This window comes from Varroa jacobsoni, unplaced genomic scaffold (assembly GCF_002532875.2).
Source record: "Varroa jacobsoni isolate VJ856 unplaced genomic scaffold, vjacob_1.0 scaffold_1290, whole genome shotgun sequence".
In the NCBI taxonomy this organism is placed as follows: Eukaryota; Metazoa; Arthropoda; class Arachnida; order Mesostigmata; family Varroidae; genus Varroa; species Varroa jacobsoni.
In genome coordinates this window covers 1-24,223 of record NW_019214192.1, presented here as the reverse complement: position 1 = coordinate 24,223, position 24,223 = coordinate 1, and the positions used below count along the sequence as shown (strand labels likewise).

The 24,223-nt window shown below is 40.2% G+C and overlaps 2 protein-coding genes and 2 long non-coding RNA genes across 11 annotated transcripts; 2 read left to right on the top strand and 2 right to left on the bottom strand.

Annotated features, from left to right (window-relative positions):
• Window positions 1-82: 82 nt before the first annotated feature.
• LOC111268461 (uncharacterized) lies at window positions 83-12,465 on the bottom strand. Of its 8 annotated transcripts, XM_086971708.1 has the most exons (4): window positions 2,387-3,423; window positions 1,977-2,015; window positions 1,677-1,817; window positions 83-1,221 (listed from the first exon to the last, which is right to left on the bottom strand). In XM_086971708.1, the coding sequence occupies exons 3-4, from the start codon at window positions 1,789-1,791 to the stop codon at window positions 1,064-1,066; spliced, it is 273 nt and encodes a 90-aa protein (XP_086827834.1). In that variant the 5' UTR covers window positions 1,792-1,817; window positions 1,977-2,015; window positions 2,387-3,423; the 3' UTR covers window positions 83-1,063. The 8 variants fall into 8 exon arrangements, 3 of the variants coding, with proteins under 3 accessions (XP_086827834.1, XP_086827832.1, XP_086827833.1); XM_086971706.1 differs by lacking the exons at window positions 1,977-2,015; window positions 2,387-3,423 and adding an exon at window positions 11,889-12,464; XM_086971707.1 differs by lacking the exons at window positions 1,977-2,015; window positions 2,387-3,423 and adding an exon at window positions 11,904-12,464.
• A 3,164-nt stretch (window positions 12,466-15,629) lies between these two features.
• Window positions 15,630-17,721, top strand: LOC111268469 (cuticle protein 10.9). The gene is made up of 2 exons (XM_022847487.2): window positions 15,630-15,781; window positions 16,690-17,721. The coding sequence occupies exons 1-2, from the start codon at window positions 15,773-15,775 to the stop codon at window positions 17,146-17,148; spliced, it is 468 nt and encodes a 155-aa protein (XP_022703222.1). The 5' UTR covers window positions 15,630-15,772; the 3' UTR covers window positions 17,149-17,721.
• Window positions 17,722-18,322: 601 nt separating this feature from the next.
• LOC111268471 (uncharacterized) lies at window positions 18,323-21,214 on the bottom strand. Its single transcript, XR_002685253.1, has 2 exons — window positions 21,140-21,214; window positions 18,323-20,538 (listed from the first exon to the last, which is right to left on the bottom strand). It is a non-coding gene; the product is annotated as an uncharacterized LOC111268471 (long non-coding RNA).
• A 514-nt stretch (window positions 21,215-21,728) lies between these two features.
• LOC111268470 (uncharacterized) lies at window positions 21,729-24,052 on the top strand. Its single transcript, XR_002685252.2, has 2 exons — window positions 21,729-21,854; window positions 22,089-24,052. It is a non-coding gene; the product is annotated as an uncharacterized LOC111268470 (long non-coding RNA).
• Window positions 24,053-24,223: the final 171 nt, after the last annotated feature.

The following is a 24,223-nucleotide window of genomic DNA, read 5'->3' as shown; positions in this document are numbered from 1 at the left end:
GCTCCTTTATTATAACATATACAAATTATTTAAGGGAAAAAAGCTTCATTCTAGAGTTGGTTTGCGAATATCAAAACAAATAGTGGATAGGATCAGAATAATTAGCATAATATTTCTAACACTAACCCTACCCCAAGAGTTACCCTTTCAACTCCAGCCTGTCTGACCAAAAATTCAGTCGACTAAGTCCTCGAGTTTATTGTTTTATTGTGCAGTCAGTTTTATGTACAATACGCCAGTCTCCAGCACAGCACAACTCAACTACCTACAAGTTTCAAAAAAAGAAGCGATGCGCGTACCAGAAAAAACAGACGTTCATTCCTCACCTCTTCTTTTTCCTTTAATACATTTGCAATAAATCATTTTAGAGATTTTGCATAGTTCATAATTTAGCGTATGCGTGTGGTAGTACCATTTGAACTTAACCAGAAGTTCGAAGTTAAGCCGAGACAAATCTGACCTTGAGAACCCCGATTCGAGCTCGTGATTTTTTAAGGCACATAGATATGTAAGCAGCGTTGCGTCCGGCACCGCTAAACATAAACTCGAAAAATTTATCAGACATGAGCATTCTGAGATATAATCATCTTGAGCATTCATTGAGAGGGGTGCGATTGGAGAAAAGTGCGCTAGTATTTGTCTCTTCCATGTGCTCCATAAAGCTGCTTGTATAACTGATTTCTATTATGATATTCATACACATAAATAAGTTTTATAACCAATGTAAAATTAGACAGTCATTTAAACCCGCAACAAAATATGAAGATTCTTCCTTTTACTTTAAGCTCTATCTACGATTTTGGATGAAAAACTTGCGTAATAGTTTGAGAGGCATAAGTGCTTTTTATAGGTTATGCAATGAAGCTAAGGCATTTTTTTCAGAAAATATTTATGACTAATATTATTACGTGCTCGAGAATATTATAATATTATTTAGTCGTTTTCTTTATTTAAACGTCACCTTTTAGATTTGTAAACAAAAAATCGTTGAGGGATGAATGCTCGTAGTTTCTGTACCGGTATTGCACGCTACTTCTTCGGGGTCACTCGTTCTGTCGAGTAGTTAGATGGCGTTCGTTGAGGACGCGTCGAATCGGTCGACCGACCTCCGTCTGAGGCAGCTTTCGAATGAACTCAATACCTCCGTGAAGTCGTTCAGAGGTTCTCGTAGACGCACGAACATTTTAATGCTCCCATCTTCTGAATGAGCGTCCTCTGGATCTGAAATCGAAAGTGTGGACTTTTGTTTAGAAACGTATAAACTCGTTGGCGCCAGATTCCTAACCTACATTCGCTCCTTTGTATTTGTATTGTAAATGTCGAGTAGCTTGCACAGCACTCAAATGTTAAAATGATAAGTACAATTATATCATTCATGCGAATACTGTGCACTCAATTTTCCTGCACTGTTTTTAAAAAGTTTAACAGGATAAACCTCAAACGAATTACTGATGCTGCTTGACACGTTTATATAGATACAGTTGTCATCCTAAAAACTAAAAATAATTATAAAGAATCGATGTTGGGAGTACAGTGAATGGAAAAACCAAGCGTTACTATTTGTGTGTGACTAATCGTCTCTGTTGGTCTCTGAGCAAGGCCGCACAAATAAATTGAAAGGCCAAGGAGTTGGTACCTATGGGCTTCTAGTACCACGAATGCCCTAGCGGCTTTACCAGCTTTAGCCGTAGGGACGCCTATCACAGCTGCCATTTTGACCGCCGGGCGGTGATGCAACGTATCCTCGAGTTCCAAAGGATAAATCATTTCGCCATGACATAAAGTGTCCATTGCACGGTCCAGCACGTGAATGTTTCCTATTTAGTATGCGACGACACATTTGAAATATTGTATAAACAAGTTGTTGGTTAAAGTTGTATGCGGAAATCGTTTAATGAAATGCGAAACGCGTATTTAATCAGGCGTAATCTTTTGCACCCTGATATTGTCTTTTATTATATTCAGTATGTACTCACCGATTTAGTAATAGTTGCTTAGCTCTTGCGTTCAATTAACTTGAGGACGGCATAAAATTAGATAGCTTCAATGAATGATGGAGAAGAAGCTGTGATACCTAATGCGTTATTTCACTGAATTTATAGTTAAAACAATCATGCTGGACAGATACAGGCACAATACAACGCCTTTTTCGTCATAGTGGCCTACATCGCCAGTACAGAACCATCCTTCGTCATCGGCTATCCTTCGTTGAGTGTCACCTCCGAGGTAACGGGTCAACCCAAATTATGCCGCGAACCTGTTTATTGTGCTGCGAATAAGCAACATGGATTCGACGACCCTTATGACTGTTCATTGAAAAACATACCTTTAGGATTCGATTTTCTAATAGACAATACCAAAGCTAGTAAATCAGATAGTAGTTCACCTTAGTCGGAAGTAAAATTTCAAATAACGAAATTCTAAGGTACGTCTCCCATTTGTTAGGGCGCCTGGACTTGGAGATGTTATTCCTTCGGTAGATGACGAAGGACACATACGTTCGTTCAAGGCTGGACCGAAGCTCTGAAGACAGGTTAGGTCTATTCCACGACTATGCTTCGTCAAGTCTCCTATAAAATTCTAAGGAATTATTGCCTGTAGTTGAATAGAACTGTAATCAACGTGTAACACCCTGAACAATGATGCGGTCTTGATCTCGCGTAATATTACCATATGAGACAAATAGTGCAAAAAGGCCTACCGTAAAATTAGCATGTAAATTTTAAAAAGTCTGGTGAAGAAAAGAGTACTCCGTCGAAATTAAACTGGAGCAAGTAAACGTATGGCTTACTGACAGTTAACATATTCTGATATATAATTTTATGTATGATCTAGCAGTATCAGCTACCGGATAAGAAACGGGGCATCTTAGACATTCAGTTGTAGGTATGACTATTCCAGCTGACCATTAAAGATGCCTTTTTATTGTTATCCATTTCAATCACTTTTACCCGCACGCCCGGAAGTGGTCGACCGTAGCTCGTGCGTTCGGCGTGCCCACGTCGCCGAGCAGACACTAGACACTCCCATAAGGAATACACCTAATCAATTAATCAACATTCAAATAAAAGTGATATAAATTTTCCCGTAATTCTTTCGATTATAATCGTGATACCGTAGCATTTGCTCGTTGGCCGGACTGCATGAAATACTTGAATAGTGGCATTGAGGCTTTGTCTCAAGTAAAAAAAGGTTTTCTGCTATCTATTGGTCAATGTAGAGCTGCCGCATACTTATACGGTTCGAAGTCCTGTAGCGCCCGTTAAAAAACCGTGCTTATTGCATCATTCAGAGTATATGGCCGAAGCAAATGCGCGAATAATTAAAGCTTCCAGAATCCCAATCTAGTAGCCTCATCTTGACCATTTAGCAGCAGACCGTGTTGGCTAGAGGCTGTTGATTGCCTACTATTCCGAACTGAGCGGACGTTCACTGGCCAAACAAGCGGCGGGCTCGTCCAGCTCTGACAGCAAACCAGTCAGCGACAGAAAATAAACTACTTCCAATATATAAAAAGACTTCGACACACGACGGACGCAAGCACATGCACACATATGTACATAGACATTCGTGACCACACAACAGTGTTTAGTTAATCGTGGCGTCCTCGCTGCGCACATGTTGAAAACAGCACAAGGGGACTAGTAGCGTCAACGAACAGCGGAAAAACGCATTTGACAGGGAAGTTGCTGTTCTGCTCATTTACAATTAGCTGCTAGTTAGTCAAGCGTTGGAAATGGTTTTTGTCGTTATTTTGTATTCATACACCTCTGCGTTATCACAGGGAAAAATTATGCAATTGTCTGATTGGCTTGTCGCGGACAAAAAGCGTGACCGAAAAGATAGACATCGATAGCAAACCTCGGTCCTAGTAGACGCGTTATCAAGCGTGCAGCAGTCTGTGCCACAGAAATTTGTATTTTCATTTTGCCAAACAGCTCCAGCTTTATTTTACGTCAATGCTGCTCACCTGTCGCATGTATTCAATATCCAGGTGTTTAGTAAGGGTTTCCCATGCTTTTGTGCAGACAGGTCCGGAGAAGCTTAGAATAAGCCGCACAGAAGACAAGTCGTATCTTGTCAATGATTTGTGTGCTGCTATTTCGGGTATCATTTTCGCTAATAGTGACAAACCGCTTATCCGGAATTTTTCAATCAAACGGAAACTCTCTTCGAGTTCGAATACTTTTTGAATGACCGCGGTGCAGCCTGCGGCTAGTGTTGTCAGCACGGTTATTATTCCTGGGAACCTACATAGCGGCCCAGTCAACAGCAGAACGTCGTCCCTATGCTCAAGTAGGGAGTCATCCCCTCCATGGTCTTGAAGCAAAAGCAAATAGTGGAGTCATTTATCAGGTAAAATTACTCCCCGTTCCGCTCCCCCACTTCCACCTGAGTACACGACAAGTGATGGACTTACAATTGAGCCACGGTGACGGGGTGGAACGTATTCGTCCCTCGACAGGGATTCACTATGAGAGGCGATTGATTCGAAAGAAATAAATAATGCAGCTGAATTGGCAAGCGCCGGCTCTTTGAGCTGGAGATGAACATTCCGTCCAAACAAGAACGCACGAAGCCGGTGTTTGGCCACTATCGAGATGGCATGACGATAACTACAGGCTAGAATCACTGTCGTCGAATGCAGAAGACATCCAGAAGGGTCCATACAAGCTCAGACCCAGTTTCGCCCAGGAGACAAACCTTTTGCTCTGGTTGTACGTCAACTCGACGGAGGTGCATCGCGACTGCAACTGCATGTTGGGCCACATTCACGAAGCTGATCTCCTCGCCATTTGCACTTACGAAACAAATCTTGACTCCAAAGCTTTTTAGGCGCTTGACCAGCTCCTCTGCAAACGACCTTGATGGAAGAAAGGGTTCAGGCAATGGTGAGAACACCTCGAAGTTTCGTAACAATGCCATGCAGTTCGTTTACTGTTAACTTGTAAGCTAAACAATCGACTGTGCTCCCCTACAGAAGCGACCAGGTCTAGAGGTATGGTTCGAATAATCGCACAATCACGCGTTCACCTTCGTGTCCCTTGCTCTCTTATCAATGATATATCTTCACCGGTGGGTCACCCTTCGACAAGCTGCGATGGAGACTGACTCGTTCTGCGTGATCGCCGCGAAGCCGTACTGTCCGTCGTATTTTTAGTGCCACTTTTGGTTGCTTCCGTTATACCTGGGTGTCAAAACTAGCGTTGAGGCGAGAAAGGATGCTCTGTGATTTTTTACTTGTCCGGATTAGGCATAATTATTTGTGTCAACCTATTGAAACGTGTGGAGCTAAAGGAAACTTTTAGTTTCTGCTCGGATAGCTAAACCTATTCGCGTTTCCGTTGAAGAAATATGAAATCTCTTTCGAGCCAAGAAAATTTGTCACTGCGATGTCATAGCTTCATTTTGAGCTTATCGTTTTTGTTCTGTTAAATTGTATGCCGAGTTACGTTAACAGTCCCTCGTAAAAAATGGGTAGCTTTTACCTAGGAAATAATCATACCATCATCATTCAGAGATATTAGTTATATTGACAGTGGTCACAGTGGCTAATTAGAATGTATTATCTAATAAGGTAGCATGGCCATTATTCTTACACACTGTTAGACCTCTTTTTGGTCGCATAAATTGTGTAGCATTCCTTTATGTGTTTCTGGAGGAACTCGAAGGACCGACCTCTAATCTAATTAGTCGTAGAGTCGGCCGTTCAGGGTACTCTCGCAGACATGTTATCGCGTAAGCGATGGCTACCAGGAAAGCGAACGTTAGGCACTTCTTCTCTGTATATTTCAATCGCCATAGTTAATGCATCGTAGGAGGAGATCAAAGAAGCAAAGGAAATCGTATAGCCATGTTTGTATTGCTAGTTATAGCCTGAGTTCTGATTATACAATGAAAGCTCGCCCAGCTAGTGTCTCTCTGAGCTCCCTGAATTTACCCCGCGACCACAATATGCCTGGGTTCACAAAGTGCAAACGTGGCAAGAAAGGGTCTCGGCTTGACGTTCGTGCGATTACACATAAGGATTAGCTAAACAAATCATAGTCTCTACTAGTTTTCAAACAGAATTGGTCTATTGTATAAGTTTATGACGTTGAATATGGGTTTAGGTGGCTATTTTACTATATTAGATACCTCGGAGAGCTTATGTCATTTCTAACTAGAAACGTTAACGTTTTCGTAATTGCGGTAATCCGCTTGCTGATTAGCAGGTTTAACATAGAGGCAATACATAATTCTAACCACTTTTTAGTGCTCCGATTTATTAAAGTATTTAACAAGAATGAGTAAAATATTTCATTCAAGCAGCTAGTGATTAAAGGAAATTTGGCCAAATCGCTTGAAAAACCTTCGGATGAGGCGACTCGCATTGCCGCCTTTTAGTAACTCAAATCTACTAACGTGTTTTTATAAAGAGAGCTCGATTGTGACAAAAACATTGCGCATTTTTTCAATGAAGCACACTTCATTGCAGTGTAGTATAGTAGATCGATTGCTTGACTGAAAAAAACAGTAGTCATGAAGTACTATAGCTTCAAATTATGATGAACTGCAACAGCAGCAGTTGACATTAAATGAATACGGTGAAGTTAAGTATTAAGATTTGCCAAATTATCTTTTTTTTTTTCAGATAATGTAGCATTTTCGAGGCTTTGTCAGCTCTTCACGATTGCTACAAAATCTCGCATTGTTGATTTTTCTAGCGTTACATATAATTCAATGGCGGGTACTTCTCCAAAAACTCTTAAACGACTTTTCGAAAGTTCATACGATAAATGATATCATGATAGTAATAACAATAATAATTCAATCTGTGATTGTTTTCAACATAAACGACAAGCAAAGAGACGATGAGAACAGGACAACGACAAGGGCAATATCTCTTTCTCTGCGTCCTGCATGGCATATGCCCTCAAATTTTGATGTACGAGTAAAACGATAGATCCGCCCAGGGGAGGAGTGCATTTAAACCAATATTGTATCGTCTACTGTTAATGAACCGATTTTTTTGCATAACGCCCTTCAGACTCATTCGTTTTTTTACATGTTTGGATTTTTGAGAACTGTTCAGAAGCGCTGGTTTAGTAATGTTTTAGACCCCGTCAACATACGCTGGAAATAACAGAGGATCGATCATCGCGAGTCGGATCGACGGTTTCACACCACTTTCACAACAAAGAGCTACCGATCACAAGCACTATAACCACTGGATGCTGACGATGAATATTCGCAGACCTCGATAACCGGGCCGAACAGTATAGGCCGTTGTCGTCTCGCTTCCAACCAGACCGAATATTTTAGACCCGCTTAAGACACCCCCCCCCCCTACTTCAAACCCCTCGTTTGACCAGATCTGTTGTGGTGCGACAGCCTGATGGTGGGAAGGGGAAGTATCGTGGTCGATCAACATGCGCATGGTCGTCATTTAAGTGGTCAGACAGGGTTAACTTCGTGGCCACAAGTACTTCTGGTGTACATTTGATCTATGCATCAATGCCGATCGGCGCTAATGGAGCAGATCGAAGGACCAGCAGTGACACAAAGGGTACAGCGGGATACTTAGTTGATAACTGGTAGATTTAACAACAAAGTGCTACTCCCTCTAACCAGTACATCGTGTTATTCATTTACTATCTGACCGGATCACGAACGATGCTTATATACAGCATGTGGTGGTAAACACAACGGCCATCAAATGCGAAGGTCTGTAGATAGAAAACGGATCCGTATGCGGCAAGTGCTTCTTCCAAGCGGTCACGAGCCTATTTTGAAATGAATAGTTAGGGACGGGTAAGACGTTAAGAGAAAAACGTTGTTATACTCGAAACAGAAAATAACTAGTACTCGCTCGTTCCTGCGCAACAGAAAAGGGACCAAGAAAAAATGACAAAGGTTAAGGAACATTGCTGAAAGACTTAAGATGATTCCTATATAAAGCAAGAGCTGGGTGGTGATCAATAGGGCCACGACTGCCATAAGTGCGTTCATTAAACATCCAGCAGGGCTATATATATATATATATATATATATATATATGAATGGCTTGTGCATGTATCGACTGTTTTGGCCAACGAAGCATCCATATATATATATATATATATATATATACATATATGAATGGCTTGTGCATGTATCGACTGTTTTGGCCAACGAAGCATCCATCGTATTTCGTAAACAACTGGAAGCGCTAATGTTTTATTCCACACGTCAATAAAGTCCGAATACGTAAATGCAATACTACCAACAGAGATAATGTCAAAGAATAAAAACAACTAATGAAATTAGATTTTTCTAAACCGTCTTCTTAAACGGATGTTGTGTGTTCATCTTGCTTGTAAAGCTACTTTGAATCCAGGAATCGAGATGCCTTTGCCTCTAGTGTGTTTTAAGTCTGTGGACTTGCGACGTAACTATACATGCTTACAGCCCCTTTGAATTCTAAAACGTTAACTTGTATGTTCCAAACAGCAATACACACATCGGTTTATAATGACGACTTCGTGCTCGGATGAGTAATTCTTGAATACAAGTGTCAGATATAGTTTTCGCTTATATTTCAGCCGAGGGAAGGTGGCATTATAGATAGGCACTTTGTGCACGTTCGTTAGACGTTACCACACGTTCGCCGCCAGTAGTACGCCACTGTGACGTTTGTATAATAGCTATGGAAGAGTTATCTGAAACACTTGCAATCTATAAGAATAAAATGTTGCCTCAACTCTCTTTAGAAAACGGCAAGTCTAATCTTGCAGGCCTGACATTTCCCTTTAACCCTCAATAAGTTCCATCGTTTCTTCAAGTAACTGCAACTGGTTTATTTCATCGTCAGTTGAACAAGCTTCGTCACTTTCGAATGGTGGCCGTATCTTACACGAGTAATAGCGCAATGGGACATGGTACAACGACGGAGCTCATCAAAGAAGAGAAACGCACTGCTACCTGAAATACAATGCACATACTGTTTCAACAAACCAATAGATCGTTCTTTCTGAGACAATTTACATACAGTCCCATATGATTGGAACTGGGTTTGATGTATGAACTCCATTAGAATAATGTTAGCTACTGCTTCATATTCCCGACAGAATTATCTTACCTGGACATTGCGCTGTGTATGATTTTTCTTTCTCTGTTCACTAAAAATATCTATATTGCCCAAGCATTCCATTTTCACACACTTTCTGGAACATAATGGAAGTTCTTTATGGCGTGATGACTTTCAGATAGTTAATACTATACAGGTAAGTCCGTCCAGCACCTAGAAAGCTCAATTTTTCACAGCTATTTCTGTGACACTTTTCCAACGACATCCACGTTCAAGTTCAACTCAGGTCTAGCAATCGTTCGGCTCGCTTTTGTATTGCCAACAGCAGCAGCTCGCCAACGTGAAAACGGTAATTTCTGCCTTCAGTTGAGGACGATGAAGTAATGACGAATGGAAGGAAATAGTGATACGCTGATCAGGTGTATTGTTAATGTATTCACCGGGGTACCACTGCTATCTCCGTTGACGGGCGTCTCGTATAGTCCATCTATCTATGCAAAACACCCCTAAAGGAGAACGGTAAGACTATTCGTTCGCTGCTAGCACTTTCGGTGGCTTTCGACATTCGCTTCTGAAGAAAAATAATCTTAGGCAGCAGAAACCGGACCTGCGCCCCCTGTTCTTTTTATTGGATTCGTTAGTTATTATATACAACTTAGTTCAATGTTTTACAATGTATTGCTAAAATATGCATCGCTTTAAATGACCTTAGGTATACATAGAGCTTGCAGCGTTCAGAAACGTGTTTTCAAAGAGCTGAAAGCGCACGGCAAAGGACAGGTGTCCATTAGATAAACACGTTGCTTGTTAAAGGAGGGAACTTTCACGCAGACATATGCATTTAGAAGGCTACAAAATTGTATATATTTGGTGTATATGTTTTGAACTGTACGTCCTCCACGCTTCGAATTGTGTATAATTTTCCGCTGATGTCTGCAGACGAATATATGCCATAAGCCGGGGCGGAAACCTGCATCAACATTGCAGAGCATAACCACCTTCAATATTCGTGGAATCAAGAGTTAAAAAATTCCGTGGATCTTTCAAGGGGCGGGCCCCTGGAGGCCTCCTATCTGATAACGCGTTACCATCACAAGGACATTAGACTACAGAACAGAATGCCAAACGATTAAAAAAAAACTCATTTTTAGTGTTCAATTTAACCAGTTAGCCATGTATTAACTTGCTTATCTACCAAAAATAAAGCAAAAGAAATCAGAGCTCATTGTTAGCTGAAGTGATTTTGTTCATTCCAAGTTTATCCAACGTTCAGCTCTTTTCATAAGAGTGATGAATCGCAAAGCACCTCTGCCCCTGAAGGCTGAATCGTCTGACTCGAACAGACACGAAGACCACATGCAAATCTAATTATCTCAGGACATAGCCTATTTGGCAACAACTTTAACGATGATGGTTTAGCCCTTTCAGTTTAGACATGAAATCCTTCTATCAGTTAGCGTCATCTAGTTCACCTTCGACAATCTTCTTGTCTTCCAACCTTTTTTGATTCCCTTGGGGCAGAAGTACGAAGAATTTAAATATATTGTATGTTGAGCGGTAGCGTGATCGATTTATCTGCAATACGGAAATGTTCAGAATATACAATGCGAACAACTGTAAAACAGTTCAGTAATGATATGGTACGGATACTTGGGGCACACATGCCCTAGGGCTGTCAATAAGATAATGCATACGCATGAAGTGTTTGTTGAACTTCAAAAGTTTGCTTCTTATGTAGTGTGCGAAATCGTTTATGAAGTCTGCGGCTGTCAGTGGCCGCCGAGCAAACGTTCTGTATAATAGATGAGCTTAGGCCTGGCAAAGTCAACATTTCCTATCGGTTAAAACCTTTGTAGCAGTATCGCTACAAGCGATGACTGTTCACTCAAAATTCAAATATGACATGAATCTAACAAACAGCTAAAATTCAACTATTTGGGGGCCACAAAAACATTTGAAAAATGAGTAGTTCGTTTCATAAGCATGGACAATGGACTTTAGAAAAGCTACCACTATTCAACCTTGATAGGCAAAAACATGTAATTAGATTCGTCTGTTGTTTCCACATTATCTACATCCTTGCGAAAAAAATTACCTATGAACAAGTTGAACCCATCGATGGATGTAAGTTCTGATAAGTTGTGACCAAGCTAGTGGCATGTGTTTAGGGGAACGATTAATAGTTAGAAGCAGACTCACCAAGTCGCTGATAGGTATATTATTTTTATTGGCGTTACGCAGCAAGGGGAAAAATAAAATTTAAGACGCTTTTGATTATTATTGAATGCTGTGAATTAGTCGACCCGTTTGAAGTCGCTCATTCGAAACTTCGTCTGATTGCGAAAACCTTAATTGCAACTGATACCGAAGTTACTGGATGACATTAGCTGCTCAGACTTAATTTTCGCCCAATATCCGCAGTGAACATAGCTGGTATATATATATATATATACAATAAGAACATATTTTAGAGCATCAATTATATGCACTTTTTGTGACAGTGATCTATTAGCAACGAATCAATGTACCTATACAAACCGATTATCTCTTAAAGTCTTCGTTAATATGCTATGCCGTTGAAGATCCTGTGAGATAACCTTCCTAAGTAAGCATCCTATTTTGAATGAAAACAGGAATATCATAACTTGATCATTTAATAGCAGAACAAAAAATCGGCTTCTTTTTTCGCTTCTACTCAACTACTCAGTCGCTAACGGCTCGCAGGTGATAGGCAAACTAGGCATGCAATCATTGCAACATAAAATAGAGTTATCGTATCGTGTGTATACTTTCTGCAGTGATTCTAATTTGTATTCAGGGCTGATGTGAGCATACGCACCGGAGCTGTACGTACACAAAATGGTTGGATTTGGACGTACGGAAGTCGATGTAAAGTACAATAACCTTCGAACGTTGAATACGCCGTACGCGATTCCTTTGTTCGTCCCCGTACTTGGCAGTGAACATATAATTCTGTCCGTACACGAGGGTTACGGCGATGATTAACGCTAGCAAGCAGGCACGCACGCACGCACGCACACACGCACGCTATCGAGCATTTACATGTGATAAATAATCTGCTTGCAAAAAAATTGATAACTAGTACTTCTTTTCACAGAAATGAGCACCCCTTAACGCACTGACATAGCCGTAGTGGCCCTTATAACATTTACTCATTTTTACGTAATAGGTAATTTGTGAGCATCTACGTCCAATGGGAAATACTGTCCCAATAAATCTATACATTAGCGACACGTACGAAAATACTCCATGAACTTTCGCTGCGCGCACCAGCATCTAGATCGTTCGAACGCTTCATACTCTACAAAACACAGTAGGTTCAATTACTGCTATATGTTTGTAGATAGAAACAGCAAGTAACCATTGGAAACCAACTATCTATAGCGGAAAAGCTAAAAATGAATATGAATTGGCCACCAGTGGGAACATGTCCATTTTATTCAAAGCAAATCAAGAAATTACTACCTATTTAGGCGGCAGATTGTTCACTCAAGATCGGCCTGTATGGCGTGCCATCGATTTCATATGTTATAAACTTTGTGCCATTTTCCTATTTGTGTGCATGTGTGCAGCAATGCACATCAACAGTACATTACACAACTGGACGATTGCATGCGAGAATAATGTAAGCGTTAAACTGACTATTTCAACAGAAATACTTTATTAGGTTAGGATAGGAAGGGAGTAACGAACGTGATCACTATAAAATGAATCTGACGACGTTTCGTGGATTGATCTCTGTTTGTTGGTCAAGGGAAGATTTTAACAAACGATGCATTTTCCAAATTAACGTACTCTGTTATCTTCGTATGTCTAATAGAAGGTTGATTCTGACGCCATGTTTGCCGATAGTTCGATGCTGTGACAACTACGATCAGCGTCGAGAGTTTCCATCAATTTTGTACTAGCCAGGCGTTACGTTTGACGTCTGCACTGGTTGAATGAGAGAAGATATCGTGCAGTGCTTTCGAGCGATTTCGACTTTGATCATAATCGCTTTATTCCACAGCTGAACAGGACGAGCGAGAACCTGGGCAAACATTCGACCAAAGCAAATGTTGGAAACGATTGAAGATGTATGGTTTGCTGCGTTCATACCACCGAATTTTAGACACTGACAGGGAGCAACAACTTGAAATTTCAACTGTAGAAGTTGCTAAACGTGCAGGTCTATTCGCTCTTCTAGCCTATACATCTATTGACCGAATGTACGGGCATGTTGGCTGTCAAGCGCTGCCCATTTCTGATGACGTTGCTTCTCTCAAAATATGTAATTATAGCATTTACCCACTACAGATGAACGGCGCGGTGAAGCTAATTCGAAGCCTAGGCAAACGGTAGTTACATAATTTTGAAGTCACAGGGAGAATATACTGTTCGGGTTTGAATTGTTCAGCAACGCGCGTGACGGTATTCAGTCATAATATTAGTAAATACAAATGGCACCCGCCAAATAGTGTTGCAATATGTTTTTAACACGAGTGCCTTCAAAACAAGAACAAATCTCAAACAAAGTTGCCTTTAAACAGATAGTAGAACCCTTTCTAAACCGTAACCCTTCTACCCAAAGGTATTACGTTTTTAGCAGAACGCAATCATGTCTGTACTGGGCCCTCATCAGGGACTCATGGATGCTATGGTAAATTTGTCGTATCGTCTCAGGAAATGTCCCAGCATCTACATATTACAACGCAAAGTGCTAAAGCACCTAACCCCTAAAACGACGGAGATTTTCTTTATTGCGGGCATTTTTATTATAGGAGACTATGCGGGATGAATTGAAACGGCAAGGCCGGTGTCGTTAGAGAAAACAGAAAATTGGGGTGTGTCGAAGACACCCTGATTCACACGTTATCGTCAAATCCAAAAAAAAAACTCACACGTCAAATCGTTAGACCTTGGACGTGAGCAAAAGTTTCTACGCAATGTCCAGTGTTGGCCGTTGTTCACACAAGCAATTCCGTTCCGTACACTAAGAACCGTGCTAAATTTAGTTTACATGATTTTTTTCAGTTAGAAGTTACTTTTTTTGGCCGCTGTATTTGGCTCTCCAATTGAATCCGCGCTTGAACTTTACCGTATCTCAAGTAACCTTCGAACTAAAGTTTTTTTTCTGTCTCAATAATCGTGGCAAAAATACTGTGACATCAACATTTTCTTTCAAATTTCGCAGAAAGTGCTCATTTAGGTCTTAACGCCTGTATATACCAGTGTCTTTTTTTTTAGCGGCATAAGATGACCAGTAAATAGAATCGATTGTTGTAAATTGTCTTCAAGACGCTTTGTTCTCAATGCCCGGTTGTAACTACTGCCGGAACAGAATATGGAAAGTTACCAAGGGGAAGGGGGAGGAGGAGGAGGAGGAGGAGGCATCACTCAGAGTTTTAGAATTAAGTTCGCTGCTATTTTTTTTCTTAATGTCGATTTTCCTATTTTCGATTTATATTAAAGGTATATACAGTAAGCTACAATCAGTTTGATGGTTGATGCTACCTGTAAAAATGAAGGACCTTTTTTTTCTAAGATTACCTACAAGTTACCCCTTATTCGATATTATGGGCAAATATCAGCTCAATTTTGCTATAACTGAAGGTAAAATTAGCTTTGCAGAGAAGGTTTTTGACATCTTACAAACGTCTCCTTTTTTATTGAAGTTCCTATAGCAACGTAACTAGCAATGTACCGAAAACGCAACGGAGAATTGTCGAGCGGCCACATGCGAATCCTTAACTTAAGCAAACGGTTAGATTGGCCATTATGACTAATTTATTAATCAGCTGATCCCTATTAGATAAGTTAACGGGGCACATAGGTTTAGGCGAAAAAAATCGTAATGTTCGACGTTCACTAGATTGTTCAAAACTATAGATTTTTAAGAACACTTTCCGTGCATTTATGGAAATGAAGACATCTCTATTTTGTTCCCTTAACTGTCTACTTCTCATCTTGATTACGTCTACCGGCCGTATCACTATCAACATCTCAAGTACTTGGCAGTATTCAACTTCGAACCAATAACTAATCGGCTCCGGGCCTCTGTGTATATTATTGCAAACTTAAATACTAGCACAGACCTAACATCTATCGGATTTCTTGACTTCCGTGGGGATCTTTACCAATACGAGCAAAAACAGCACAACTCTATTGGCGAAGAGGATGGGCTGAGCCAGCCTGATATGAAATCCGTGAGTACCCGTGTTCAGTTTTTTCAAATAACAACATGAAGAAATGGCAGACCTTTGAGATAAGAAGTGTGCTTCTCTTGGGTTCGAATGATAACGGTTCATCATTCTCAAAGTACAAAGAACGATGATGATTATAACGACAATGTTCTTGTTTATTATGATTACTGTTTGCTTATTGTGCTTGTCTGTGTAGGGGTGGGCGGGCTAGCTTGGTAGTAGCCGATGCGACTCGCCAGGGTCGTGGGGAAAGCGGCTTAGTTGTTAGCAAAAGCGCTGCCGCTGTTGCTGGCGCCAGTACTGCTTTGCAGTACACTCGCTGCACCATTCACAGACAGATAAACAGATAGTCCAACGCATATAGCCCCCACAGGCATATATACATGAAACAGCGCGTCTTGGACATCACAAGAGCTTAAATAGTAGCAGAGGAAAGTACGCCTGATCGGTCGCGACAGAAAGTCTCTTCAGAGACTATCCACGGAGAACAAACGAGAGAAAACCAAACGAGCGAGACGATATGTACAAGGTAGCCAAAATAGGGTATACAAAAGAGGTGACCTTTTCTAACCTTTTTTTTTAAAGTCCGATAGCTAGCGTCTCAATGGGCATGATGCCTGTGCCACGGTGGAGACCGCATCCGGAGTCTCCTAGCATCCTTTTCAAGGATGTTGTAGGGCCAAACGTGTGTATGTGTGGGTGCCATGTACGAACAGTGTACAACTTTCGAACCTGGCAGGACGTGAGTAGCCAAAAATCTAAAGTAGCAATGTGAAATGAGGTTATCAGTGAAACCAGCTGAGGCAACGAGACCCGTTGTCTCCGACCCGTGGAGTATCGATTAACATCTCTGTATATGAGAATCTGTACTCGCTGAGCGCAGCCGACTATAGTTTGCTCTAACAGTTAATATCGAACGTTATTAAACTTGGCTGTTCCTGTGTTCTCTTAAGCAGTTTATCGATGACTTGTTTAGTAAAATCGTGGCCTATTATATGGTGCAATGTTAGTATAGCTATGTTTAGCTGTTCTGGTCCCTTCTCGATATAGTACACACACACGCTCCTACAACCCAGCAATAAGCGCTTCTGTGGGGCGCTATGGCCTAATTGTACTATGCGCCCACTTAGACTATGTATACTATGCGTTGAGTTTAGCTTAAATTAATTAGTGGCTTTTATAATTCCATTGGCTCACATTTAAGATATTCCGCAGCTTCTTTGAAACGTAAGCGGCCGAATCTTAGCAGGGAGCCGATCAAAATAATTGTTTATGGCATAAACTTTTCTTTTTTCTATTCTCATTTAAATCAATCGAATAGATAATTTTCTTCATTTTGCATTGTAGCTATTGAATGAATAAAAACGATAATATGGTTTTCTGCTTTTGTCATGATGGATTGTTATTATTCCATTTTTTTTTCTGCCTCTGTGTCAGCTTGCCGTGCTAGCTTCAGTGGCTCTTGCCGCTTGGGCTCTGCCACATCCCGCTTATGGACCCGGGGTCGCACCACTAGCGTACGCTGCAGCCTCACCTATCGTAGCCAAAATCGCCGAGCCTATCTATCCTCCACAGCCGTACTCATTTGGCTACGAAACGGTAGACGAGTACGGAACAAAAAGTGCCCGGCATGAAGAGTCTGATGGGCACAACAACAAAAAGGGTTCATATTCCTTCACCGACGCTCATGGCATCTCGCGTCGTGTTGATTACGTCGCCGATGCGGCAGGTTTTCGCGCCACCGTCAATACGAACGAGCCTGGGACAGCGCCCTCGGCACCGGCTGCAGCACTCTTCAATGCCCCTTCACCGCTTAAAAAAGTTGCGGTAGCAGCAGCCGCTCCGATTGCCGCTTATGCGCACGCTCCAACCTACGGGCGCCCTCATCATATCTAGTGTGAAATCGATTCCCTAAAGAGAGAAGTTACCAATTTTTAGTTATTCTGTATATTGTAGCTCCTGAGGTCTACGTTTCTTTAAACATATCGACATGACCCCCTAAGAACTGAATATCATGTCGGCTTAATAAATGCTCAATAGAGCACGTATGCCTTTTGTCCTAAAAGATATTGAAAGACTAAGCTAAGTCATTATCTTTTTCACTGTATTCTATACTTAGGAACTAAGTACTTGGCCTGTTTAAATTTGATAAAACTAACTATCATTACTACCAGGGTCTGATCATACCGTTCTAATCCGACTAAAGACAGCATGTTTCCATAGACGCAAGCGAGAAAATAGATAGAACAGTTACTGCATTTTAGACGCTGTTCTAAGTCGGTCTTGCCTTCCATGTCAATGGTGTGTATACAAAGTACGAAAGCATATTAATTGCCAATCATTCGCTCTCTCTATCTATGTATATGTATATATATATATATATATATATATCAGTACGTCGATTAAATACTGAGGGTTATCGAAGGATGCTCTGAATAAAGTTATCGCCTATTTCTCTTATAGACATAAGTTTGTGGGTTAATATTTTTACATAAGCATGTGATGAAAATTTTTTTATCAGCAATAGCATTTTTTCTATAGCAGAATAGAATGTTTATTAGTATACAGTGGTTAATTGTCATGGCCTAAGGTGTAGCTACTGGAATAATTATAATGGCGCTGTATTCGTGCCGGAGCACAGACACAAGCTCCACCTGGGTTTTTGTTATCGCGTTACAGAGGGAACACAGCATGTCTTTAGGAAGTCACACCCTATGACTCGACCCTATCAAGAACGATCTGGAAATCTACCATATCTTGAACACCAACAACTACTTATAATATTTATTCTGTAATGAACCGCCAAATGTTTGCTGGACAGATGCGGGGCCCATGCAATTTTTGACCCGAAATTTTCCTAAATTTAAGACAAAATATATTTGTCAATAGGCTAACGTAGTCAAGTACATGAGATATAGTTAGAATACGGTAGCACGCTGATGGAACGACTAACACCGTGCGGCTAAATTATACTTACTACTACTTAATAACAGTAGCAAAAATAATCCATTTACAGTTGTCACTAACCAGTCTTGAAGCAACAGCTTGTTAAGTAAAAACACAGTCAACATTTTATACAATCAATCTCTTCCCCGTACAATTCAACGTTTATTAATGTATTGGTATTATTGATATATAGATGTATTTTTATCTATATATTGTGAGTTTGCCATTATCAGCTCATTACTATCACCATACTTGTCTTCGCCGTTGTCTTCATGATTGTTCATCATTCAGTTAATGCGCGGTGTATTGTCATCAGCTAACATTATGTCTATAAAAATGTACATCGCAGATGAAAATAGGACTATACAATTGAAACAAAAGGAAGAGAGAAAACGGGTTTGCACCGAAGTTTCCTACGGCATATTGCCGTAAATATATGCGTTCATTATGTAGCCGATCTAAAACACATAGTAGACTTTGGTCGTTTTTGGTGTCGATGACTGATGAGTCACATCGTTTACCTTTGCGCGCCCCCTCCCTCCCTCCCTCTCTCTTTCCTCCCCCAGCTTTGCCCAGATTCACACCGCACCAGAACAGTAATAATGATAACGGAATTCCGCTCGCGATATATTTTTTCGAATTTCTCATACGTTTTAATTTTGTTCGCATCCTTGCAAAGAAGAACATGCCTCCTTCAGCGCTTTCAATGAATTAATCGATTTTTATATTGTACCCTATATATTTAACTTTTACATGTGTATATATGTATCCGTCTACATATAAGCTCTTAATTCTTTAGTTGTGTGTATATATATATATATATATATATATATATATATATATATATAATCTCGCTACTATCTAAACGTACTCTCGGATAGTTTTTCGCCGTCTGTTGATCATTCAGTGGCTAGTCAACAGGGGCATTATTTGCGATTTGAAAGTGATTGTGTCGTCGCAGTTCCTTATCGAGTGGCCAGCAATTGCCGTTCGTTTATAAAAGAAAACGTCATAAAACAAATAATGCTGAAACAGCCACACGGGTGGTTATGTACTTGTCATAGAAACATGTTACCTCGGAATCGAGGGCTTAAAATCGCAGATTGTACAACAGAGCTGCATACAATTCTACTTAGATAGCAAAAAAAAAAAGGTCAAAATTAGCTGGTAAACCGCTATTAATTGTACTCTTGATTATTACTAGTTATTAATTGAAAAAATCAACCATCATGGCGGTAGTTTCGATGGAGAGCGGAAAACGAGATCGATTTTGTTAAGTCGAAAGCCAAGGTCCCCGATCCAGATAGTAACATGGCACACGCACAGTATAACATTGTACAACATTAGACATCGTTATTAAAATGGGTTATATTTATGGAAAGAGATGTACAATCCGTGTCGCTCTTTGATGCAAACCATTCTATTATTCGGTCAATATATTCATTTACTGGTACATACGTACGCTCACCTAATCTAGGCATGTGTTTCGTTGGCTTATGGTCACTCTGTATCATTTGTCTCGGACAATGAAAGTCACATATGGCGCTTACATTTATATATCTGCATGTATATATATATATATATATATAGATAAATAGGTGTCGATTCTTTTCATATACTTATATTTGGATTGAGACAAGCGCAGCTACCCGGAAGCCAATATCGAAAACTTCGCAAAGCTTCAAAGGAAAACATGCATGAAGTTGCTTGATATATGAATGTATTTAAAACTGGTTTAAAAGCTGTGTGTAAGCATCGAATTAAGGTACGTCAGACTCGCTTCCTACATTATTATTTGATTCTTTAGCGAAGTATCTTTACAAATTTTTACCCTTAATTTGTTACTTACTTTTCGCAATTTGACGTATGTTCGAAAGTTAAATTTTTTTTCATCTATCTATCTATATCTGAAATCAACGTATATTCTTGCGTTGTTCTTGCTCGTATTAACGTTTTTGCATTCATATTGATCCTGTTAGTTGCATCTTTAGTGGTTCCATAGCCAGTGATTAGAAAATAGTTCTGTAATGGCCGTTGTCGTGCATGGGATGTTTATTGGCGGTGATTAATATTGCTTTGTTTCAAGACCGGGAAATTCTACACTTAAACGGGTCGCATGGCACATCGGTTCTGAGAGACCGATATATGGCGGCAACAGCGGCGGCAGCAGCGGCGGCGGCGGCGGCAACCCGATTTAGTGGCCCAGACTCGAATGAATCCCGCCTTTTCTCTGTTATGTATTGCTGAGAACACATTGACCGGCCCGTGGCAGCCGGAACGGCAAGAAGCACCTAAACTTCGTGTGCTCCAGAGCGCATTCACTTACACGTGATCACGGGACTCACGGTCACAAGAATCAAGTTCGAAGACAGATCAAACAAAAGATATTCGTTATCATTATCATTGTTAGTACTATATTGATGAGTGAAGATACAGAAATACGGATTATAATAATAACAGTATCCTTTGTAGTGGTAGTAGTATTTAGTAACAAGAACAGCATCAACAACCCATATATTGCGTATTCAGGGTTGCGTCGTCCTATGTTTGTTTGCAATCCCACGTTGTTGATTGTTACTACAGTTGTTATTATTGTGTGATTATGAGCGAGTTCACGAATCGGTACGCCCTATGATAGCATCGTATAGGGAACAAAAGTACTATGTCTTCAGAGGAAGGCTTTTGCGGAATAGTTAATACTGATAGCGGCAACGTTAGGTAGTTGAAGATCGATTTGCGGTATCATAAGTGAGGGATTGGCAAAAACAATTGTTGGGACTACGAGAAGTTCGGCATTGGCTATCACGATTTGGTATTTTCAGTGCCAATTATTGCTTGTGATACTAGACCTCTTAAAACTGTGTAGCTTCTGTTATTTAATACATATCATGCACTAAATCCCTATTGTAAAAAATTAAATAAAATATATTGGTGATTATACCTTTCCGATAGTGTAGTCTGATTGCAGCGAGATCAGAAAACACAACAGTGGTATCATCATGAGAATGTAATGAGACGCCTGCAGCGGACTTATATAATCGACAGTATTCGAACGCAAAGACGGTTAAGGAAGGACTTCACCACAACAGGATTAGCTGTTGATAAAATTCAGTAACATCTGAAGAGGTTAACTCTTGACTATAGGCCCCTACAGTATATAAATCTGTTCTTAATAAATAATATAGTAACTGTTTTTATAGACACCGAAACGAAGACCCTACACCAATGGCCTCGAAAATGAGGCCAAACTAAAAGCTGAATTATACATATTGTAGATGCCGCTAAATGGAGAACGACGTTTGAAATTAAAAATTCACTTTAGTATAGCTTAAGGTTGTCTGCTCAGTTAATCGGTTGTAGTTGCTAATGTAGCTCTGTGTTACCAATGGCTGAAATGCTAAAATCGGACCAAAAACGAATTACTAGACAGGTTACAAGCGCCGCCGTTATCGAGTCCGTCAGTTATGAGTAAGTGAATTTTTACTACATGTTCTAGCATATATCGAGGCGTCAATAGTTCAAACTTTGTATTAAATGTGATTTCAACACGCCATAAAAGTGGGCAACCTATTATTGTCCTAGCTGACTGACTGTCAAAATGTGCTACTCTCTGCGGGTTTTCGTGGCTTAAAAGCTTTGTGAGGCCTAATTTTCAGGTGAGTCGAGACATTTTTTTGGACAATAAATTGTTAGGACATCCTGGTCTGCAGTATGAATGAACTCCTGTGGTGCACATAATAGACGATGTCACTACCATAGCATGTTAAATAGCATGTTGAAACTAGTAGCTGTTGAAATTTTGTGTAAGTGCCTCATGTTCCCATTAGTGCCTCGAATCTGCTTTGAGCGTCTGTCAGTTACATCATCAGCTTGTCCAATGTAAATTTCAGGTGACCCGATTGTTGGAGTCCGGCTAGCAATGGTACGCTAGCAGAGCGTGAATTTTGTAACATTCCCATATTATAGTTAAGCTATAATTAGATCGGAGTAAATTATTCAAGAGATTATAGGATGACTTTCGTGTTTTTTTCTACGAGCTGGTCTGCCAGTGCAATTTGTTTTCCGTGGCATCATCCAGCTGAACTACTTGGTTTTGTGATTTCAATAGGAATGATATTTCTCTTTTCTGCATAAACAACCAATGGGGGGTTCGCTTCGCTTATCCTAAACACAAGATATTGTTCCCTAGTAAATACACGATTACGACTTACTTAAGGGACTTTGATATATCATTCTAGTCGGTATTAAAGCAGACGTTTGTCAGATTACTGTATACATACATGGTATATAGCTTGGCATTCGTTTTTAGTTACGCTGAAAAAAAGCTGCCGACCTGAAAGCAACTGGACCGTGATCTTTCGAGTCGTAGGGACGCGTTCGCAGTGTTAGATATTATTACTAATTTATCACTAACGTCGCTGCTAGCCGACTTTTGTTAATAAAGAAGCTAGAAATAACACGATCATCGTCAGCGTCATTGGAGAATGTATCTAACAGCGCTCATATTTATGAATGGGTCTCATAATTGCTTTTATAACAATCTGTTACGGTTAGAGATAAAATTCAGTCATTTTTATCTCTATTCATTGTTCTACATTCGATTTCAATCAGGCGAAACTTATTTTACCTCATACATAGGTTCCATTGTATATACAGAGTAGTATATAGGCATATTTTTATTCCCCGAACGATTTTTCGAAAAGGAATAAATAACTACTGTCATCGAATATGACGAACGAAGAACGTGATTACCTAACGTCTGCACAATCTACGTACACGGTCTGTACGTAGAAATTACCTAAAGCTTCCCTTTGGTGACCAGCTTGTGTTACTACACATCTACCTTCAGTAAATGATTTGATGCACGCATTGAAAGACGGCTGGCAAAAGGTCGCCGAAAAGTGCCTCGACTTCCATCATTTTCGTCAGTCTGAAAGCACGAGGGTAAAGTTGGAAAATACTCTTACTTACGTAGAATCTCATTGCGCGTCAGTCACCCAGCGTATGCGGTAATACCTGTTACATGTGCATTTGAAATTTCACCACAAGAATCTATACCCACCTCGATAAGCTATCTAGGAAATACTAACGCTAGCAGCGTCGTGATCTTATTAGTACGATATCTGTAAATACGTTGCGGACAATTATGATACTACAAGTGACACTGATAATTACCATTATATTAAGTAGTTTTTCTGTTGACTGTTTAATGGCGTATAAAAAGTGGAAGCTTAACACAGCAATGTGAAAAGGGCCCCACGATGAGAAAGACAAAGGTATAGGTACAATGGATGGATTGATCTATTTCGTGGTTGAAAGCTAACTCTGTGATCTGAAACTCTGAACAGGTAAAATTTTTAGCTGAACGAAAAAAAAAAAAACCCTACGTCTCCTTTCCTTAGCTAATAGGTCAACTCTAATGCTACCTAATGAGGCTCAAGTGCCAAAGCGCTTCACCGCTTCGTATCCGGTCAGAAACTGATACGCAAATCATGACCGCCTTAACAAGGCTTTGTAGCTTTTCCGATTGTCATTCAATTCAGCTTACTCCTACAACATAGGCTTGTTAACGCATATCCTGACTGGTTTTCCGGGCAGTATTTGAAATGTGCCAGTTTGTGTGCCAATTGATAACAACCAATTTCTATTTCCTCATTGTTCCGAGGTGTCGTTAACGTGGCTGAACGTTTCTCGGATGCCCGAAACTGTGTTCGACCGTGTTTCATGCGTTATAGACTCGCTCTATTGTAATGAATACAAATTACTAATTCACGAAGTAAATCATTATGTACATATGGCTGATTGCTTTAAAAATAAATGTGACAGCATAGACTGTTGGGATTTGCATCTTCTTTTTGACGTCTTTTCTAATAAACGTTTCCAGTTGACCGTACAGGCCAGACGTTATTGTATTTAATACACATCCCTAGTTCTTCCAGTAATCCGTATACTTCTGATGCTACGAAATGTATCATACATTCACTCATAGATACCTGTCTTGTATATCCCGATCCGTTTACATATG